Genomic DNA, 17500 nt, shown 5'->3' on the forward strand with positions numbered 1-17500 from the left:
TCTAACCAAAACAACAAAATAGCAAGGACACACCTACATGCAAAACTTTTACACACACACACACTGAATGCAGTGAGAACAGAACCTCTACCTAAGTAAACTGACTAGAGACCTCTGCATTTAATGCAAGGGCCACACCACAAGTCTGACGTGGACAGTGTCAGGCAACATTTTAAGTGATGACATCAACAGTGGATGGTGAGGAGAACCTAATAATAGTGTCTCACATGCTAGTGTAAAATGCTCTCTCTCATCTCAAGCAAAGGGACAGACAGAGACACACACACACACACACACACACACACACACACACACACACAACAGCTGACTGCAGTGAGAACAGAACCCCTTACTATCACAGTACATGAACTAGAGACCTCAGTAATTTATGCAAGTGCCATAGCACAAGTCTTACTTTTACAAGGCTGCAGGGCAATCTATAGTGGATGACACTGGATGTTTGAGAGAAGATGTTTGGAGGCCTACGTGAAATAGATGTGTAGGCATGTCCAGCTGTCAAAATATTGGTACTGTAGTGGTGAATGCAGGATACACAACTATGTTCTTCTGACTACACACACACACATATATACATACATACATACATATAAACACACACCCACACACACCCCAGTTGACTGCACTGAGAGTAGAACTCCTAGCGAAGTACATGGACTAGAGAACTCAGCACTTTAAGCAACTGCCACGGCACAAGTGTGACTTTTACAAGGCTGCAGGACAATTTATAGTAGATGACATCAGCACTGGATGGTTGAGAGAAGATGTTGGGATGTACATCTAAAACGGGTCTATATTACATTGTTGAAAGCTGACAATATTGAATCTGATATTGTCGATACGACAACAGCAAATGCGGAGAATATCGAATGTGTAAACGAAAATCTCCGTAAGGGGAGATTTCCGTTTACTGCAATGTAGTGCGGTCTAGGAGTTGGTATATTTAAGTAGCGAGGGGTGTGGGGGGTGCAGGGTGGGCTTGCCCCCTGCCTACACTCTCTAGTTTTTCTTTTTTTTTTTATTTATTTTTATGACCATTCGATGTTTTAATAGTTCGATCAATATGTCGACCTTTAGTGATTCAAACTATTAAACTTTCGATGTTCTAATACAGACCCTCTAAAACGGATAGCTAGCCATGTACAACTGTCAAGATATGAAAGTTTTGCATGTTGCCAGATGGATGAGTGTGCAATGTCTACTATTTGCTGTTGTGTTTCCAATGTGCTGGTATACTTTAAGAGAGAGCTTTACAAACAATATGCAAACAGTTGTCCACAATACTACAGCTACTGGAAAATCTGAATGTGTATTGTCATTATAAAGATGTCCATGGTATAAAAGAAAACATTTATTTATTTCTGTAGTGAAATTGATATATTTGTGAACAAGTACTGATAGATAGACCAAGTTTGCAGTGAGTGGGGGTGGTAACAAATGGCTGTGGTTTAAATCTGTGTTCTTTTCTTAAAACATGCCTTCCCCTGTTATTACATGTACTTTCATGGCATGAGCACTATGTGGACAATAAACATAAGTAATACAAGCCAATATAAACTTTCAATAGCGCACTGCTGAGCAGCTGGTTTATGTGATCGATGGCAAAATGCACATTTCTACTTCTTTTCCTGTTAAGCAGTGAGCCTCATTGATAAAATTATGAGTTTTGAGTACAGGATGTATCAACACACCTGCTGCTTAGCTGACTTTGTGGCAGCAGATGTAAATGTGTTGACACATTTCTTTTGGAGCCCAGATGACACAGGGTTAGAATCCAGATGTATCTATTAAATTTAAATGTGTACTTTTACTGCAATGAAACAATTATGTATTCTTCATTCACTGTGTGTCACCGCAACATGTTTAAGTGGCATTGAGCAGAGGTAACTGCACCACTGAAGAGTTTTTCACCATCGCTTGGCATTGGTGAGTGAAGCCAAATCCCCAGCAATCACAGATGCCAAAAAGTGAACGGCTCCACAGTTTTTTTTTTTTTTTTTTTTTACCTGTATGTGTTGTGTGAGATTCTATTTTTTGACCAGATTAAAGGTGTTAAAATGTGATTTTGAAATTGACTGCTTCCTCTGTGGGTGTTCTGGACCAGCAGGTGTTGCAGAAGGTTGCTAACCACCACGCAATGTCACTAAGCGGTGTTGCCCGATGGAAAGTAAAAAATGCAACAGTGCATCCTTTTTGAAATTGAGAATGTCTGCAGGTGTATGCTTTGTGTGTGAGCCATTAATCCAGGTTGCAAACAAGACAAGCAAAGCTAAACTTGTTTTAGCCTTGTGAGAAGTGATTATTAGGTTTCATCCTTAAAAGACAAAGGTGGGACTTGAACCCTGATCTACAGATAGTATATGCCATGTGGATCAATGTGATTCACAGGTGTAGTTGATGTATTGGCTATAAAAGAAGTACATTACATGACATTTATTGTGTTTATCAGTTTCCCTTGTTTCGCTAAGCCACTCACAGAGCAAATACTGGTATTTAAAAAAATTATAAAATAAACCATGCTACAAAACATATGCTGGTACACATGAAAGATTTTTTTTTTTTTTACACAAGCCTGGGTTAGAACTCTCACCAATGAACCTTCAAAAAACACAGTAAAGGTGCCTTATCCCTCTTTGCCACAAAAACAGCTTTGCAGCAGAGAATGAAAATCATTCTGCATACAAGCAAGTGCAACATCATCCACAGTATTAACAAGGCATATCGAACTCGTACACTTCTAAGTTATTTTGTACATGTATTAATTTTAGATTGGGGCAATTAGTGATCACACAACCAAATATGACTATTATTATTTACAGAAATGCTGCTTGGTCTTATCTCTGCATGTTGTTCATTCTTCTCTTATCTTAGCATTAATTGGAGACATGCAATCTGTATGGCATTTGTGTCATTGTCCTTAACATGTGTGAGAATATTAAATGGCAATAAGACACAGTTTTCAACAAATGCAAGGAAGACTGAATATTACTGAACAGAAACTATGAAATGTGTGCTGCTTACATACATTTAAAACCTTGATACAATTACTTCTACACTTTGCAAGTCTGACCTGGCTGACACATCCACTGGAATTAAGAGAGTCTGAATTGCTGTTGTGTTTTCCTTCTCTCTACCAGTAAGCATTCACAGTTGCAATCTATTAGCAACAATCACTGAGGGAGTGCCTGCACTATCTTTACATCTGATACACAGAGCCAAGAATTTGGGATTCAGCAAATCTAACGAGTTCACACGGCCTGAATCTACACTATAAAAAAGGGAACTGTGTGGCTAGGGAACCTGAAGGTGAAGAGACTTGTTTATGTGGATAACACAGAAGATTGCTATTACTTCAGATCTATCTACTACTGATTCTTGATCAGGCATGATTGCATTTTTTAGTTATATACTGGATATGCTCAGGTCACTCAAAAATATTTGCACTTCTTAGAAGTTTACAGATGGCATAGGCATTTTTGTCAGGGCATTTTACTTTCTCAGATGCACAGTCTTAACAACTTTCATCACAAGTGTTAATATTACCATTGTTTCTCTTTACAGTTTTCCTACAGTTATTTCAATGAAATGTAAAAGTCTTATACTGTCAATGATACAGGGGTGTTAGCCTTCTAGGATGGCCCATAGACACCTCTAGGGGAGTGCTTGACACAGGTAGAGGTGACTGGCAGTTGCATAAAAATGAATGTTCTGTGGTAAATGTGCACACATCTTTTTGGGACAGTTTCTTTGATACCACTTATAACATCTCCATGATGTTTTTTTTTCCTTTGTTTGGTACGAAAATGTCATTTGCATGTTGTTTTGGGCATGAGAGAGCCAAGCTCCATTTCCATGTTGGCACAAACAAAATTGTTTGTACAGATGTTTGCTTTGCTATTGTTACTCTTCTTGTTTTGAATCAAACCTTGTTTTCTGTGCGACTGTAACATATTACAACCACATAATCCTTTTTTTTTTTATATTTGAATATCTTGAAAGCTTTTTGTTTCTCCAGTGGGTAAAGTTGAAAAATTAATAACGTGTTACATCTAAGCAAGACTTTTATTTATTTGATATTTATGTGTAGTTTGTCTTTTATGTCACCTAGGGGTATGGCATCCGAGCATCCCGATACCCAAAAAACCCCCCTACAGTGACTATCAAAAAGACGTGATCGTGCAAGAATTTTGAGCAACATGGTGCCCTTCTGCTTGAGAAAGAACATGGAGATATGTCTGGAAGAATGCAAATTTGAAACCAGATAGTGAACGATGTAAACACCGTTGAGGGATCCAGCAGGAAATATGATCAGGTTCTTCACAGGGCCACAGATATGATTTCATCAGCCTGGAGAAGAGCAGAAGCAGCGGCCTGTGGACAGAAGGCTATGGGGGGGAGCTGCTACAGAGCCACCACTGACACCAAATGAAAAGTTCCTGCCCAATGTCAGGGATCCAGATAGATGATGGGCAAATAGAGACACAGTCAAGGGGTGCAGGGTGACTGACACCAAGATTGACATTCAGCCACCCCCTGTAATTCCACTGGACACAGCCAGTAAGTCTACATAAACCCATTACAGTGAGCCCTCAGATATTGGACAGGTGGAGAGTGAGACACTTGATCAGGGTAGTGTGGTTACTGCAGCTTCAGTGCATGTTGACTTTGACCATAGCCAAAGTGTGGCGAGGTGCCACACAGGATTATTAGGTGTACTCCGAGGAGGCCTGCTGTCCATCCTCCACTTGATCCTGATGTGTCGTTCTGTGCCACTTGACGTATGTTTAGGGCCATCATGGAGGTGCAGGCACATTCCAATTTGGCCTACAAGGGAATGCTTAGGGTTGTAAATGTGGCATGGGCTTACATGCACGACTGCCTCCACCATGTTGTTGATTCAATGGACTGGATGAATGACAAATTGCAATGGGTAGTGTCTGTGATGGAACATCTGGTGGAAGGGGGGGGTGGCATCCTCATAGGTGTAGGTCAGCCACATAATCCGATGTTAGCAGACAAGGTGAGCATGGCCGATCATACTCCTGTAGTGGCACTACTCCCCCACTGCTCCATCAGTGATTGAGGTGCTGACACCCAGATGTTACAAGATATTGGGTCGTGGTCCTGGGCGTACTCATAAGGAGAGCTTGTCCAGCACACATCAGTCACGTTCAGGTAGTAGCACTGTATCTGACCGTGAATGTGCCAGTACAACTCCTGGCAGAGCCAGTTCTTGTTGTCAAGTACGACGACAATGAATTGCCACTTCTACCATGCATGACTCACACTTTTCTCATATACAAAGATGCAGAGCTAGCACACAGCTTGGCAGTGTTCTTGCAGACGCTATCAGGCTAGCTTCACTTGGAGTGCCCAGACACACACACACACACACACACACACACACACACACACACACACACACACACACAACAGTTACATGGGTCAGTTGTGAGGCTTAAAGCTCATACTCTCTCATTGGCCATTTGATACTTTATCCAAATTCCTGGCCTGTTTCTCTTTCTTACTCATGCACACTTGCTTACCTTTTGTGTAGCCCCCACCACCACAGACACACACATATACACACAAACAGCAACACCCTGCACAAATAACTGTGCCATATTCTTGTTTCCTATCTTTTGGATTCAGGGATACACAAATTTTTAGTCTGATGCTCAGGGTGCCTAATTGACTTAGTGCTTAGTATAATTGTTTTTGTGATGCTGTTTTGCTAACTGTACAAAAACCAGTAAGAAAGCAGTAATGTGTACATGCCTCCCACACTTACAGTAATAAAGTGGTACCAAGCCATAAATAAAAGTGCGACAAATGCTGAACAACAGGGAGATCTTTAAATATTTTGGTCTTGCAGAGTTAGACAGCTGATAGAATCAAGCAGTTTTCACATCACTTGTTTTTGAGGAATGTGAAGCCTGAAGCTGAAATGTGTATCATTAATTTCTAACTTCTCTAACGATTTGTCAGTACAAAAGGCCAAACCGTGGACATTGACAATCAGTACTTCTGACAGGTATGAATGTACGAATCTTTGATGTCCTAGGCCTGTTACTTGACAGAGGGACACATGTATTCACATACGTCACTGCTGTCACAGGACGTCATTGCAATAAAAAACAACCACCTTTTACTTACTTACATTACCAAGTAACAGTATGCAAGGCTATGCCATTCATTTGTATTATTACGCATTTTTTTCTAATATTCCAGGTTCAATGCTTACCTTGTAAATCCAGCAGTTGCTACAGTTTTAGTTCAGTTCTGACTCTAATGCTAGGAGTACACACCCATTACATAGGTAAGTAAAGGTTCTGAGCATTCCCCGGCATCAATGTTACTGTATGTATATGTGTAGGATGAAGGTTTTAGTCCCATAGGTGGTGAGTGTGCTATGCGTTGCCTCTGAAGCCAATTTGAGGGTATATTGAGCACACCTACGTCTGCCTACATCCACAGCAGCAGCTGGATCCCCCTCTAACTCCTCACCTGCATGTGGCTGTGGTGACCTTGCCGGTTGTGGTGGGATGTGTGCCCCTTTCCCTTGTTGATCCTGCTGAAGCTGTTTTCAGGATGATGTTGTGAAGCAAGGCACAGATGAAGATTTCAGCACATGCACATGGATTGTACTGCAATGCTCCCCCAGATGTATCTAAGCACTGGAACCACAACTTCAGCAGCCCACACACTCTATGATATTTCTTGCTTGAGCATGTGCCTCTTTATGGCATTCTTCAGCAGGTGTATGTGCATTTCTGATGGACATCATCAGCCACGGTTCCAGTGCATAACCTGCATCCCCCAGTAAATGACCCTGTGGGATATCAACCCTAGTAAACATCTCATACAGTTGGGAGTTGTGCCAGATATACAAGTCATGGTAACAGTCTGGTTTGCTAGCACATACATTCAAGATGATTTCCTTAGCGTTACACATGACTTGACAATTAATGGAGTGGAAGCCCTTTCTATTTACATATACTCTTCCCTGTTCCTTGGGGGGGGGGGGGGGTGCTTTGATTTCTATATGTGCAAAGTCTATAGCACCCAGTACTTCAGGGTAGAACTTCTGCATAATTGTGGCTCTGTCCTCAGGTATACGGGGAAAATATATATAGTCACTGGCATGTTGGAGCCTAGCATTCAGGTATTGAGATCCTGGATGCTGATGCCTCTGACACACCCATCAAGTCCTACGTTAGTCTCTGAAATGTTCCTGTAGCTAAAATTGTGCTACACATACCTTTGTCTCCATTGGTATTGGTTCACCTTGGTTTGCCCCTGGTCTTTGTTGAGGACGGCAGATGGTACAGAGTTCCTGTAGTGTGTCTATCCACACTGTAGCGCTCTACAATTTCTACCTCATGCAGATTGTGATAAATTAAATGGGACTAAAATCCCTTCTTCTTGGCTGTGGTCTATTAGCACCAGCATAGACTTCAGCCTGTTGCACATGCACATGAATTAAAGCAACAGCAGCCCCTAACATTCTTTCTGTGTAGACTCCTTTCCAGGGCTGTATTCCAATAGGTTTTGGAAGTCACAGGGAAAACCATCACTGAGTCTACATGGTTGATTTATAGCTTGTTGAATAGCTCCTCCACTTTGAATTAGTTGCTAAGCATAGAATTTAGCTGTTTATGTCGTAATTGGCATACCACATGTTAAATGTGTTTGCGTGGCTCTACATGCTATGTAGAGCCCCTTACTGAATCCAAAACGGTGAGCTATCGTATGTACGAATGTCTTAGTGGATCATATAGGGTTTATTGAATCCAGCCCTACAACTTGTAAATAAAAGTAAAGAAAACATTTTGAAAATGGTACACATTTAAAGAATTTGGAAAACACTGAAGAATTTATGTATTGTACACAAGAAAAGACATTTAAATCTGATACCACAGACTTGCATACATTTCCTTTTTTAATAATAAGTAAAATATTACATTTGTAAAACAAAATGAATATGAACATAGTCTCTGTAGCAAAGCAAAATAAAATGTGACTGATAAAACAAATAAAAATTACAGAAATGTAACTGAACTCTTTAATGATATGTTTTTAAAATTATAGACAAACTGACCTGCAATCACACATCACTTTGATGACATGCTACTCAATACTTAATACCCTCCAGAGCATTAACAAACTGAAATGCAGCAGTATAAGTGCACTGGTATCTTTTTTTTTTTTTAAATGATGTAAAGCTGTGCCGATCTCCCAGCAGACATTTCCTACCTTTCAGGTCCATCAAAATGAGGCGGGGAGTGTATGTTGGGTGACCTGAGAGATTCTGCCCTTCTCTGAAGAGAACACCGCTGTCAATTTCACAGCACTGCTGCTGCTTTGACTCGTATGACAACGAGGCATCCTAAAACAAAGTTAAAAAAAAAAAAAAGAGTAGCAATGCACCATATGAAGTCAGGAAGCAGAAATGGGTACATCAACAAGGAAAAAAAAAACAGATATCTGTGTTCTTAGTAAAATGTGCTTGACATCTTAGTTAGATTCCTTAGCAAACAGTTCAAAAGACTCTGAAGTATTAATATACTTACATATCATATTTCAGCCATATTTGTTTCACTTCAAATAAGCTGCAGTTTTGCGTTCTTAGTGTCAAACAGTTTAACTGTGTGTGTTGGCATAACAGTAGGTCTTTACAGACAGTGTAACTGATGATAGGTTCATATGTAATAACTAGGCATGTCACCCAGGAGACCACTGAGATGCCTAGCCCAATTTCCTAAATGTCCCTGAGAACTGTCGGATAAACTGACTTGCTCATAGTCATACAGTAGATAAATGAAGACTGAGAGAAACATATAGTAAAAAATAATACTTAAGTGCTTTAATCAGTCCGTATGTTAGATCCTGTCCTTGCTACTCACAGTACACTTATACCATACACATGAAATCATTTCATGAAATCTCTAAGGCATTCCTGAATTGCCGTATATTTCTCTACATTGCAACTGTCCTTTTTTAAAACCTTTATTAATCATTTAAGAGATAGGCAAATATATAAATTAAAAACTATATTAATGCCTTCTACAACTTACCCCAGTACAATTTAACATCTAACACAAACCCACATCCACAACCTCCATTTTAAGTTTACCTCTCAATACCTACACTGACATATCATCTAACCTATACCCAGACAACATTCTCTGCATTAAACTAAAAATCCTCCTCCTAAAAGATAAATTTAACTCAAACCATTCTACCTACCTATGCCATAGCTTAAGAAAAAAACTTCATAAACTCTCCAAACTAACCTTAAGTGGAGATATCCATCCAAATCCTGATCCCCTTACCTCAACTCCCAACTTACACAGCTCCCACAAATCCATAAACCTAACTACAATTAACCTGCAAAGTATTCGAAACAAAGTCTCTGAATTCCATGCCTGGGTAGCACATAACAAGCATAGCATTATTGCTGCTACACAAACATGGCTAAAACCATACATTAAAATCTCTCAGAATTCCTTCTCCCTGGCTTGCATGCCTGCACTCAGATAGACCCCACAAAAAAGGTGATGGAGTAGCACTGATCTATCCTAACACCTTCAATATAGTCTCATACACCTCATCTACACCAAACTTCTCTACGGCAGAAATCTTAATAACCTTCCTAAAAATAAATGAATGCAAAAACCTCTGTATCATTGCCCTGTATACTCCCCCTGCAGTGATATTCCTATATTAGAGGATATCCTAGCTTGGACATCCAGCAACATAACTACAGAAACAATAATTCTTGGCGATGCTAATATTAATTGGTTAGATTTCTCACAGCAGCACTCATCCTCTAGCATAAACCTTTTTAACTACAGCCAGCTAATCAGTGATATTACTAGACACAACAAAAATAACAGCTGTGGAACAATCTTAGATTGGATCATGAACTTTGACTTTAATAAAATCTCCACTGCAGGAACTTTCCCAAACAGTATCAGTGACCACTTACCTGCTTTTATAATACGCAATACCATGATAGCATTAAACATACATCTATATAAAAACACTAGAAACTTATCTAATTTTTGCCCCACAACCTTTAACAATATAAACAGCATTAACTGGGATCCCCTAAAAACACTTCCTCTAGACAAGGCAGTTGAATTTTTCCACTCATCTTAAACAGGCTCGCACTTCCCCGGCTAAACGAGTCAAATCTAATCACGCCCCATGGGTCACTAGAGATACTAAACAAAACATGGCACCAGGGACAAAGCCTGGAAGCTTTGGAAAAAAACACAAAAAAACCTTCTGACTTTATAACCTACAGACACCTTCGCAACCAAGTAAAGTGCCTAGTTATTAAGGATAAAAAAGAATACTACCATACTTTACAAAACCAACACAAACAAAATCCAAAACACTTTTGGAACCCAATCAACAGCCTACTACACCTAGGGTCAAACAATAACCCCAGTCCAAATCAAGAAAAACTCCATTGAAATTGCCACACTCCAACACATTTTACAAATGCCATAACTAATCTCACCACCAACTTCCCTCATAATCATCCTAACCCATCAGACCCAACTACAAATACCTCCCCTCCCCACTTACATAAATTCTCTCTATGACCTATCCTTTCTGCCACAGTAAAGAAACTACTTCTGAAATTAAAACTATGCACTAATGCCCCTGACAACCTGCCCCCAGAATTCCTTCAAAAAGCAGCAAAGTCCATAGCATACCTTGTCAGCCTACTTCTCAATAGGTCCATTCAAGAGAGTCTTACATTCCCACTTGGAAAAAAGCATTTATCCTTCGGTGCACAAAGGTGGAAACAACAGAGATACCTCCAACTTTTGACCGATTGCCATTCTGTCTCCTATTTCAAAGATCCTTGAAAAATGTATCCACAACCAATTCCTTAACTATCTACATAACAATAACCTATCAGTAACCTAGCACGGTTTTAGACCCAGACATACACTACAGCTCTTATATTCTTCTGTGACTCTGTCAATCGAGCTCAAGATGCCGGGAAGCTCATCTCCTCTCTATTTCTAGACCTTTCCAAAGCCTTTGATACTATCTCCCACCCTCTTCTTCTTCGCCAACTTAGGAATGTCTCCCTGTACCTTTCTCTGGTTTTCCAACTACCTCACTAGACAGGCAACAAGCTACTAAATGGCAATACTCTTTCTCTCCATTCCTCAACACCACTACTGGTGATTCCCAAGGATCCAGCCTAGGACCTCTGCTATTCAATTCAGCATTGTCATCAATGACTTCCACTCTACTCTCACTCATGGTACAGTCATCCAATATGCAGAGAATTCTACTATCATTTGCAATGCCAACTCTCCACCCGAACTCCTGAAACTTACCCAGTCAGCTCTCACTTCCACTGAAATATGGATGACCACTACCACCTTGCCATAAACCCCTAAAAAAAAAAACTTGTGCTATTCACCCCCAAGACCACCTCTACTATAAACAGACTCTTTCATTCTCTATATTCTCTCAAGACAACACTGCTATTGAGGTTGCCACACATACAACTTCTAGGAGTCACCATAGATGAACACCTAACCTTCGACATGCAAATTCACAACATTACAAAAACACACCAGAAATTTGGCATGCTTTACCATCAAACAAACATTCCTCAATTACACCTCAAAACTAGCATTTGCCTCCTCCTTCCTGCTCCCATCTTTTCTTTATGGTGCTCTTCTTTTTACTAACATATGAGCCAGTCTTAAATCCAAGTTCAATTCTTGCTATAACAAAATTGCAAAGTTAGTCAGTAACAGACAAAATTCATCTCACCATCGAGCCTCTGTTCACGTACTAAACTGGCTTGAACTTCCTCTTCATTTCACATATATAAAACTAACAGCTGCCCACAAAAAAGAAGTTATGTACTCACCATAACGTTCCATGTTTGTAGTCCTTGATCTCGCCTTCCTTCTTGATGGTTGGGTTCGGAACCAATCCTTGGTTCTGACTTGGCCATATTCTAAAGCTTAAGAGCTTCCACTGGCTCGAAGCATGACCCTATCCGATTATGCCTAGTGTTTGTTACCCAGATCTCGTTTGTGATAACCCATAACACTAGACCACAATATGCAGATATATAAACTATAGGCATAAATAAAAAATGGGTGCGCGTATACATACATAAATATATAAGAAAACCACCAAGCCATAAGTAGAAAACTCTTAGCTATCCAAATCATAAGGCAGGAAGGGAATCAAGGCCTATATAGCCAAAGATTGATAACTCCTCTCGATCCTCCAGGAGGGGTTTGGAGGGTGGGATGCAAGAAGGAAGACGAGATCAAGGACAACAAACATGGAACGTCATGGTGAGTACATAACTCCTTTATGTTATGTTGTCCCTATCTCTTTTTCCTTCTTGATGGTTGGGACCATGTCCCCAGCACCTTCTTCTTGGGTGGCTCAATGGAATAGACTCTTTAGAACCATGAAACCACAGGATGCCCTGTTCCGGGAGGCCACATCTACTTTGTAATGAGTGACAAAGGTATGGAGGTTAACCCATGTAGCTGTCACACAAATTGAGTCTAAAGGCAGTAGAGGTAGACAAGGCCCTGGTTGAGGATCCTCGGATTTTTCCTGGCAGTTGTTTGTTCTGCGAGTTATAGACGTAAGTAATGGTGTCTAAAATCCATTTTGATAATGCTTACTTTTGAGACTAAAGTTCCCTTTTTGTTTTCTGCAAAGGATACAAACAATTGGTCAGATTGTCTGAATTCCTGTGTCCTGTGCAAGTAAAAACGTAATCGTCTATGAACATCCAGTTGGTGGAGTTTATACTCTGCCTTGTTGCCATGGTTCGGAAAGAACACAGGTAATTCTATTGATTCAGATTGAACTCTGAGCAAACTTTTGGTATAAAGGAGGGGTTGGTTCTGAGAGAAACCCTATCTTTGTGAAAAATTAAATAAGGGGGATGAATGGAAAGAGCTTGTCATTCTGATACCCTCCTAGCGGAGGTAACGACAATCAAGAAAAATCATTTTCCAAGTCAAAAAGTTTAGAGAACAAGAACCAGCCGGTTCGAACGGAGGAAGAATCAAGATAATTAGGACTAAATTTAGATCCCAAGGAGGAAGTGGTTCTCTTATTGGGGGTCTCAATAGGATAGTACCCCTCAGAAAAACTTTGCATAGCCTGCGATACATAACGTTGGAACCCATTTCTCCCACATGAAAGTTGGAAATAGCAGCCAATTGAACTCTGATAGTTGCTGCTGCTGCTCCTTGGTGAAAAGTTTCAGTGAGGAATTCTAGGATCTTTGAAATAGATGCAGTAAAAAGATCAATATTATTTTTGTCTGCCCAACAAGGGAACCGTTTCCATTTGCTAGTATACAGTTTTCTCGTGGAGGATTTGTGAGAGGAAATTAGAATATGTTGTACTGCCGGGGAGATGTCAGGAAGCCGCCTGGCTAAGCCAGAAGTGGGGGAACCAAGCTGTCAGCTTAAGGGTGTGTAAGGATGGATGGAATGTGCCCGACTGATGCATCAGCAGATCCAGAACAGGTTCCAGAATCCAAGGCTCCTCCTGAAGATGGGGCCATAGAAACGGGAACCAGATTTGAAGAGGCCAGTAGGGGGGAATGAGAATTAGCTTAAAACCCACTGATTTTGCTTTCTTTAGAACCTTGGGAATCAGATGGAGTGGAGGAAAGGCATATAAAAGTCCTGGGGGCCAACTGTGAACAAGTGCATCCCTGGGTAACTGTCCTGGTGGGGGGACTAGGGCAAAACAGCTGCTGCATTTGGCATTGATGGATGTGGCAAAAAGATCACAGCAAGGCTGGCCCCACTTGCGAAAAATCCAGTTCGCAATATCCTGTTTCAGGGACCACTCTTGAGGCATAAGTAAAGCTGGTCCGCTATCACACTGGATTTCCCCAGGATGTGCATCGCAATCAGAAAGTGTTGGGTAGGCATCACCCATTGCCATACTCTTAGGGCCTCTCGACACAAGGGGCAGTATCTGGTTCCGCCCTGCTTGCTGATGTACCATACCACTGACATGTTGTCCGTCTGAATTGCAATCGTCCTCGTGGAAGAGAGCTGTGAAGTGCTTGCAATGCCAGGAAAACCACTCTAATTTCGAGGACGTTTATGTGCTAGTAGTACTAGTGTTGTTGCCAAGTTCCATGAACAGTCTGTCCCAGATAATGCCCCCCCAACCCTATCTGGGAAGCATCCGTGGTCACTGTGGCCACTGGTTGGGAGAGGACGAACGGTCTGCCTATCATCAACTAGGTGGACTGAAGCCACCATTTTAGGTCCTTCTTGTAGGTCACTGTGATGAGAATTTCATGGGACATGGGTAAATTTTGCATGGACCATTGAGTAAACAGGAGCCACTGCAATAACCTGATGTGGAAGTGAGAAGGGAACTAGCATTACTCCTGCCACCATTGAGCCCAGGACTTTCAGAACAAATCTTGCTCAAGTCTTTTTCCTCCCGATTACAGTTGCAACCTGGTGTGGAATGGTCAACACCCCCTCCTGAGGCAATTTTGCTATCATGTCTTTGGTATCTAAATCTGCTCCTATAAAAGTAATATATTGACAGGGCAACAAGGCAGACTTTTTGTAGTTTATAGTGATGCCTAGCTGAGAGCAGAGGTGGATTGTGGTGTCCCTTGTCTCGGTTAGTTAATGCTCAGTGGTGGCAGTAAGGAGCCAGTCATCCAGATATGGAAACACCCGGAATCGTAGACGCCTCAGGTGAGCCGTGACTACTGCCATGCATTTGGTGGACACCTTGCAGGCTGTGGTGAGTCCTAAGGGCACAGCTCTGAACTGGTAGTGACTGGCTCCCAGCTGGAAGCACAGAAATCTCCTGGATTGCCTGTACATCTTGATATGGTAGTATGCATGTTGGAGATTGATGGAGAACATTCAATTGTCCTTTTCCAGGAAGGGAAGTATGGAATGCAGTGTCACCATCCAGAACGTTGTCTTCTTGACAGACTTGTTGGGTCTACCGAGGTCCAAAATGGGCCTCCAGTCTCCTGTTTTCTTTGGTACTAAAAAGAACCTTGAGTAAGTTCCAGACCCGATTTGGTCTGCGGGGACTTCTTGAAGGACTCTTTTTCTTAGCAACTTCTAGAGTTGCTTGTTTCCTTAGATTGGATAGCACATCTGGGATGGATTTTTGTTTCCTGGGAAGAGGTGGCATGGAGAAAGGAATACTCTTTCCCCTGGATATTACTGACTGTACCCATGTGTCTTTTGTGATATTTTGCCAGGCTTCTGGGTACAGTGACAATCTTCCCACGACTGCCTCCAGAGGTGAATTGGCAGGCCTCCTTTCAGGAACGCTGGAAGGCCTACCAAAGAATATGTCCCTGTCACCCTGATTCTGCGGACCCCCTCTGACATGAGGGCAGTGTCTCCCATTATTATTCCCCCCTCTGCCCTGGGGGAGGGTCACCACGTGCATCAGGTAAAGCTCCCTGGCTTTCCGGAGCCACATTTTTCTACCTTTTTGACTTTGAGAGAAGGTCTAGAAGGCTCGGGAAAATGTACTCCCACAGCAAAGAGGGTCTTGCCATCCTGCTCGCACCTAGTTAGAGTCTCTTTTACCTTAGGCCCGAACAACAACGAGCCATCAAAAGGGGTGTTAGTAAAGGAGGACTTCAAGGGCACTGCAAATTAACAAAGGCACATCCAGGAATGTCTCCTCAAGACAACTCCTGTGCCTGCAGCCCTGCTCGCTCCATTGGCTGCATAGGAGATAAGCCACATGGAGGAGTTAACTACCGAAGATAAGGTCACAATCTGAAAAGCCATTCTACCTGCAGCTCCCGCAGCTGTAGGATCATGTAGGGTATCTCCTAGCTCTTGCAGGAGATCCCTCTGAAGATGGGTGAAATGGGATAAATAATTCAGTGACCTGAGAGTAAAAGCCATTGCAGAAAAGACACGCTTCCCATATCTGTCCATCGTACAGGACTCCGTTAGGCTGATGGACAGAAGTAGAGGTCTCTGCTAATTCCTTCTTAGTGGCCGCCACCACCAGCATAGCATCAACTGGCACGCCCTTGGTTAGGCAAGGTTTGTCATCTGGTGCAGTTATGAACTTATTGGGCCTCCTCGGAACTGGTTCCATCGATTCTGGAGAGCTCCATGCCTTTCAACTTACTACCCCTAGCAGCGGGTTAAAGGGCGGAGACATCCAAGAGGTAGAGGGTCAGGAACCAAATGCGTCCATGTACACGGACTCTTCTTCAGAAGGGGAAAGGGACTTCCAGCTACCCCTATGCTTGTGGACTTCCAGGATGTCTGAGATTGAGACATCCTCAGAGGGGGACCATGGGGACCCTTCTGAGTCCTCCAAGTCCATGTCCGATGTCAGGGACTCGGGGAGTTCACATGCTTCCTCTTACATGTCCTCTTCCAAGGGACCTCTTCAGGGTGATGCTCGGGGGAGGTTTCGGAAGGGGGGGTCACCCAAAGTGGCATCCTGGGGCATTGGTTCCCTACACTTAGAATGGAGGGGTGGTGAGAGGGAAGACACTGGCTCCATAGGGAACGGAGTAGCTGAAGCCGAGGGAGGAGCTGTCTGAGAGGACAGCACATTCCTCATCACCTCGAAGGCACCATGATCCCGGCCCGAGAGGGTCCCCAGCTACAAAGAGTCAAAAGATCTCTCCCGCACCAAGGGTGATGGCTCCAAGGCCGATGTGAGAGTCGAGCTCACCTGCGCCGAAGCTCCAGGAGAGAGAGTGGAGTCTGGCAAGGTTCTGATGCTGCCCCCCCCCCCCTGGAGCCGATGAGAGAGTGTCGGCTCCCAGATCCCTCGATAGAAGGAGGAATCAGGAAGATCTGAGTGGATGTCGGAACCAAGAGGCCGGAGGTTTTCAGAACAGATGGTTCCACCAGAATGACTTCCATGCACTCCAGCTCAAAGCTCAGGTGAGTCAAAGGAGTAATAGATGATCTGGGGGGGGGGGGTAGAGTAGTCGGCTCCACATCCATACGGGCTGGGCTCGATAAAATTTTGTTGAGAGCCGGTGTCTTGAGTAGCCTCTTCAATATCCTTCTCCACATCATCTGAAAGGCTCCTAGACGACAGAGAGGAGGGGGTGAACGATCGGTGACTGCCCACCACAGACTGGAAAAGTAGTGACTGTGGAGTGGACCACACCGGTTCCAAAGAAGGAGACCTAGTCCTTTTGTGACTCCTAGATGGTTCTGAGGACACTGACGGAACCACAGGAGATAAAGTCTCGTCGGACCCGAGAAGTTTTGGATCCAACGAACTGGAGTATTTGTCTTTCTGCTTCGACGGCTCTGAGGTCAGAACCAACGGAGATGTCGGTTTGGAGGATTTTTCTGATTTTTTAACCGGATTCCCATACATTGGTGTGTCAATGGGATCTTTTAATAAACTCCTCAATATAACTTTGTTTTTGCGCTCCTGCAGGACTTAGGCGCTGAAAAGC

The 17500-nt window shown here is 42.5% G+C and overlaps 1 protein-coding gene across 1 annotated transcript in view; it reads right to left on the bottom strand.

The window, feature by feature from the left end:
* The window catches only part of MSTO1 (misato mitochondrial distribution and morphology regulator 1), a gene marked incomplete in the record, with an annotated part of 1162028 nt that overhangs the window by 1061217 nt on the left and 83311 nt on the right, over positions 1-17500 (bottom strand). Inside the window, 1 exon segment of the mRNA XM_044080162.1 lies at positions 8275-8407. Coding sequence (XP_043936097.1) covers positions 8275-8407 — 133 coding nt within the window.

This window comes from Protopterus annectens, chromosome 8.part0, assembly GCF_019279795.1.
Source record: "Protopterus annectens isolate FY-2018-M chromosome 8.part0, PAN1.0, whole genome shotgun sequence".
NCBI classification, from domain to species: domain Eukaryota; kingdom Metazoa; phylum Chordata; order Ceratodontiformes; family Protopteridae; genus Protopterus; species Protopterus annectens.